The following is a 5,356-nucleotide window of genomic DNA, read 5'->3' as shown; positions in this document are numbered from 1 at the left end:
ACGGAGACAGTTTTAAGCCTTGTTTAAAATCAAAATAACGTTGATGCAATCAAGCCTATGAAACAACATTGGGTAAGTGTCGGATAATCTAATCTCGCTTGGACGACGTTACACGCCGTTAGTCTAATATTTGAACTGTGTTCGACTTGGTTTGCAAGTGCTCATATCGCTTATTCATTTTACTAATCAAAGAAACGAAAGAACATAGCTCAATTATTTTTACGTTACAACTTTTTTAGACTTAGTTGGATTAAAATGAAAAATTTCCTACTTATAATTTTGAATAATTTAAGAAGCATTTATGGTCCATTTTTAAATAAAAACTTTTTTTTCTATTAGATTGAAAAACAGCATTTCATACTCAGAATATTGAATTAAATAAAAGTATACACGTTACACAGAAATTATGAGATTCATTTTTGAAATCAACTGAATTAAAAAAACTGTATTTTCTATTCATAATTCTGAATTGTATTCATCTGAGTAGTATTCACGATGTACAGAAAATGCTAATATTATTTTTAGATTGAAAGGCGTAGAGATATGCTCTATGCAATTCCTATAAATGATTAAAAATGCATTCAGGATTGAAAAGGCACAGACATTTGCTTTATGCAATTCCTATAGATGAATAAAAATGTATTCAGAATTGAAAAGGATTCATTCATCTGTATTTCTGAAATCTTTATTTCTGAAAATCTGAATCCATTTTAATCCATTTCAATTTATTCTCGTTTGCTGAGCTGACAACGAGAGAATAGGCTAACAAAGCTGGAGACAGAAATGGACCTGGCTGAAATGCAGACCGTCAAAGTTCTCTTCACGCTAGATTAAAGAAAGATCAAAGAAATGTTGAAGCGGGAGCATTTAAAGTCCTGGAGAGAAACGAAGAGCTGCCGATAGGCCAAAAAATTAACGAAACAATCCAATCCGAGTAGAATAAAACAGCCGGCAGCAAAGAGACAAACTAAGAACTGGCATAAGCCTGTCTTCTGAACACTTGCTCCTCAGAGCACACTTATTCAACATCAGACTGGTCAGAAAAACTATTGGCTATGTGGAGAGGAAAGCGTGATCACCATGCATCTTCTACATCTGCAAGAGATATATATCCTGGGGTCATATGTTTTTAATATCCGAAGATTTAAATGGCACAAAGATAGGCGATCTCATAAACTTGGTACACGGTACGGGGCTGGACTTGACCGCCTAACTTTGGAAACAAGCAGGGAGAAATAATAGAACTCTAGAGATCTAGGTCACACTAGGCGGCTATCACCTGCATTATTTACTAATACTATTAGATACTACTATTACTTAATTGGTAGAACCGGACGTTAGGCAAATTTAAATGTAAAAATTCCACGGAATCGGATTCCAAAATCAATTGGAAAGGTATAAATTGAGCGTAGATAATTTCATGTAAAAATATATAAAAAGAGCTTTATTTCGCTACCGTTTTCTTGTAAAAAATAAGAATAAAAAACATCTCTTCTTTGCTCTAGTCGTCGTAAAAAAACATCATCATCATCATCATCATCATCATCATCATCATCATCATCATCATCATCATCATCATCATCATCATCATCATCATCATCATCATCATCATCATCATCATCATCATCATAATCATCATCATCGTCGTCATCGTCGTTATCGTATTCAACATTATTATCGCCATCTTCAACTTTGTCGTCGTTTCTTCTCTCGGTGATCGCGCATAACAGTGATATGCCTGCGGTAAGTATTACTGTCATTGTTAAAGTGATAGGACAGAAGTGCCGCGATGGAGATAGCGAATTGACTAGTATGGCCCGGATTCACCAGGTATTCCGTATCTCGTGCTGGGTCTACTTGGTCCGGTGCCACCAGTGACTTCCTTCTGCAATGTAAAAAAAAAATTAAATAATTAGATCGGTTTAGGATTTTCGCTTTTTCTCATTTCTTATGCTTAAGTTTCTTTTCTTTACCTGAGTCTTGTATTTGATAAAGTAGACTTCCGGTTTGCTGGGTTGAGTGGGCGTTATGGTAGGCAGGTTGATCTCGGGCGCTTCCTCGGGTTTCTTGACCAAAACATAGATGAGTGTTTTCTGCTCATCTTGTTGCTGCACCGGGATCACCGGAGCGGTCGGAGTTGGTAGGGTAGATACCTTGATGAAGATGATCTTATAATGCTTCTGAGATGGACGGCCGCTGGATGTGCCGAGGACACTATCGGGACCGCCGATATATGGACCACTTGGAGCACTTAAACTGACACCGCCGCCTGTGCCGCCAGCGCCGCCGCCGACTGCTTCAAGATCTTTAGATGGTCCGTAAACATAGACGTCTCTAACAATCTGCCTGGCAGAGGCAAATCCGCCTGCCGTCGCCGCATTAACACTACCGCTGACACCTCCTTCAGCGCCGACACTGCCGCTAATGCTAGCAGATCCATCTCTGCCGAAAAACACCGGGAATGTGCCGAGGACACCATCGGGACCGCCGATATATGGACCACTTGGACCGCTTGGAGCGCGAAACTTGTGCTGGGCCCCACTAAAATGCCACTACTAATACCACCAACACCACCGGCGAGCGAATATCCACCGGAAGGAGCGCCATAGCTACTGCTTGGTTGACTATAGGAATATCCGGCTTCTGGTCGCGCCATCGCCATCGCGGCGAGAATCAGGATCTACAATTGCAATTCAAGTTTACTTTCCTGATGTATTTAAGTACGTATTGAAATGTATTGCATATATAGAAATGTATTAAATGTGTATTAAAACTGAGATTTCGATCTTTAATATTTGAGCTTCATTATATTATTTTTCTTTTATAAATATTTTAATATATTTAAGATAAATGTTTCCCGTAATTGGACATGCACAAAATTTGTTACTAGATATTATTTTTAAATGCTCTTTGTATTACAATATTATAATTTAAAGATTATATTTAAAGATTATAATTAAATTATAATATTATATTTAAAAAAGCATTTGAAATTAATAATAATATGAACAAATATAAAGTTTTGTGTAAATATCCGGACATATAGGTATTACATGTCCGGACATTAGGACATTTATTTTATTAAGATTCTAAAAATTAAGCTCAGTTTCACTAATGTAAGATCAACTTTAATCTTAGTTAATTTACTATTTTCTTTTTTCTAATTTTTAGAAATAGATAAAATTGGTAAATAGAAATAGGTAAATTGAATCAAAATTAAAGTTAATTTACATTGGTGGAACAAAGTCGCAATGTTCTATGAATACTTTTCAGTACTTCACCTTTTTCTTTTATTACAATTTAGTATAATTATGCTAAAATTATGCTATTATAAAATTAATAAATAATGTAACTCGTGAATAAATCAAGTTGAATTCTTTAAAGTCGAACTCTAAGTATTTCTATATAGAAGAAATGTACATGTGCGATAAATACATTATTTATTTGTATACATTAATATAAAGAGTTTCGATGCGTTTTTAATTGTAGAAAAATTAGGTATCTCTTCCTCAAATATAATATAAATGTTTCATCTAATTTTATTTTTAATGAACAATGATTCTCGGTATTCCTCTATTCGTTTTTGCAATAAACTATCTAGAGAGCAAACAGTGGTTCAGAAATGTTTCCGGAAGTGCACGGCGATGGATTTACGAGCATGTGGAACGTATAATCTCTTTCTTTCAGTCACCGGCCGCACTTAACGTTTCATGGTGTTAGCGTTACGTAAACCCGGGAGAGAATCTCGACATTTAAGTTCTTTTCTTCCTGTTTTTCTCTTTTTTGTTTTCGCGGGAAGAGAAACAGAGAGAAGGACACGAATAAAAAGTGAGACAGAAGAAAACAAGAAAAAAGAAGATGAAGGAACCGAGAAGAAAGTGAGAAAAGGAGGAGAGGAGGAAATGAGAAATTGGAGAAATCATCGTGAACAGATTACTCACCATGAATTCTCTCATGGTAGATGCTGTTCCTTGATTTGAAGACTGAAGCTCTGCGGATGTCTTGAAACTTCATTTTATATAGGCCTACCATGGAGGCCCCACTTGTCTCGATTAATCATCTATGACTTATGCCCTATGAGATGCAACGCACCTACAAATCTCTCTTCCTCTTTCTCTCTTTCTTTTCCTTTCTTCCAATTTTTACCTCTTCTTGCGATATAGAGCCGTATGCGTTTGCTCAAATTTGACTGTGTACTTTAGTTAAGATTCATCTATTCAGATTCCATCCACTCATGATATACACGTGTCATGTAGCGTGAATTCAATGACGAATAAACGTGAGAAATGGACCATATATTATACCAAAAATGGCAAGAATTTATTTAATTGTTTCGACATTATCGCTATATCATAACAAGAGTTATTTTGTTGATAAAAAGGACAGTCTCTCAACGAAATAATTTTTATTATTGTTACTCATTTACTTGAGACGTTCTTAATAATTTTGGCTGCACAATGTTATTGTATAAATGTAGATAAAAAGTATTTTGCCTATATATTGCTTTATTCCTAATAAAGAATGATATGTTGTTATGAATAAAATATCACAAAATAAGACTTCATAGTAACTTCATTATTACTATATTTAAAAAATATATATTTATTGATTTTATTGCTTTAAGTGCCACATTTATAAAATTGTTAATGACAAACTTTTTAATAATATCGCCTAGTCCTTACATTACAAGAATTTTACGGAAAGGAAACACAATGTACGTTTCATGAATATTTAAAGAAAGATTATGAATGCAGATATTATACCTGCAAATTATGTTTGCCAAGTTTGTTGTACAAGTTTTAGTCTATTTCCTACAGCTGGCTGCAATTTCCTATAAGTCGATGTCCCCACAAAAATATCGCTTTCTTTAATCCAAAATTTTCTCACAGCTAATTAAATTAATTGTGAGTTTAATTTGGGAACGTTAATATTGATATAATTCAGGTATATTATTCAGAAATATTGTTTGAAATAGTGTAGTTTTTTCGTATCTTATGGATAGAAATAACATTTTTGTTGAAGTACCTAAAAATTTGGCTAGATACAGATCTGAAAATAATTTTATGAACTATCAAAATAATTGTGGAGCATATATAAAAGTTATATAAAAGCTTTAATTTTACAGCATTGCTCATCATGCTTGAATTTCCTACATGATTATTTTTTTCAACGAAATTATTTTCAGATCTGTATCTATCTAAATTTTTATAAATTTCAGCAAAATTTTTCTTTTCATGCGGCCGTATAATACATATATATGTTCGAATAAACAAATAATAAGTACGATAAATAATAAGTAAGTATAGATCCTTCGTACGTAGTTAAATCGCAATTAAAGCCACGCGTTTCGGAAAAC

The 5,356-nt window shown here is 34.1% G+C and overlaps 1 protein-coding gene across 1 annotated transcript in view; it reads right to left on the bottom strand.

The window, feature by feature from the left end:
• Window positions 1–1,632: 1,632 nt before the first annotated feature.
• LOC108687063 overlaps window positions 1,633–5,356 on the bottom strand; it is a 9,422-nt gene continuing 5,698 nt past the window's right edge. The window contains exons 4-5 of the mRNA XM_018192674.1: window positions 1,974–2,541; window positions 1,633–1,885 (exon numbers count right to left, since the gene is read on the bottom strand). Coding sequence (XP_018048163.1) covers window positions 1,808–1,885; window positions 1,974–2,541 — 646 coding nt within the window. The 3' untranslated portion in view covers window positions 1,633–1,807. The remainder of the gene's footprint in view (window positions 1,886–1,973; window positions 2,542–5,356) is intronic.

Source organism: Atta colombica, unplaced genomic scaffold, assembly GCF_001594045.1.
Source record: "Atta colombica isolate Treedump-2 unplaced genomic scaffold, Acol1.0 scaffold102, whole genome shotgun sequence".
Lineage (NCBI taxonomy): Eukaryota > Metazoa > Arthropoda > Insecta > Hymenoptera > Formicidae > Atta > Atta colombica.
This window is presented reverse-complemented; position numbering and strand designations above follow the sequence as displayed.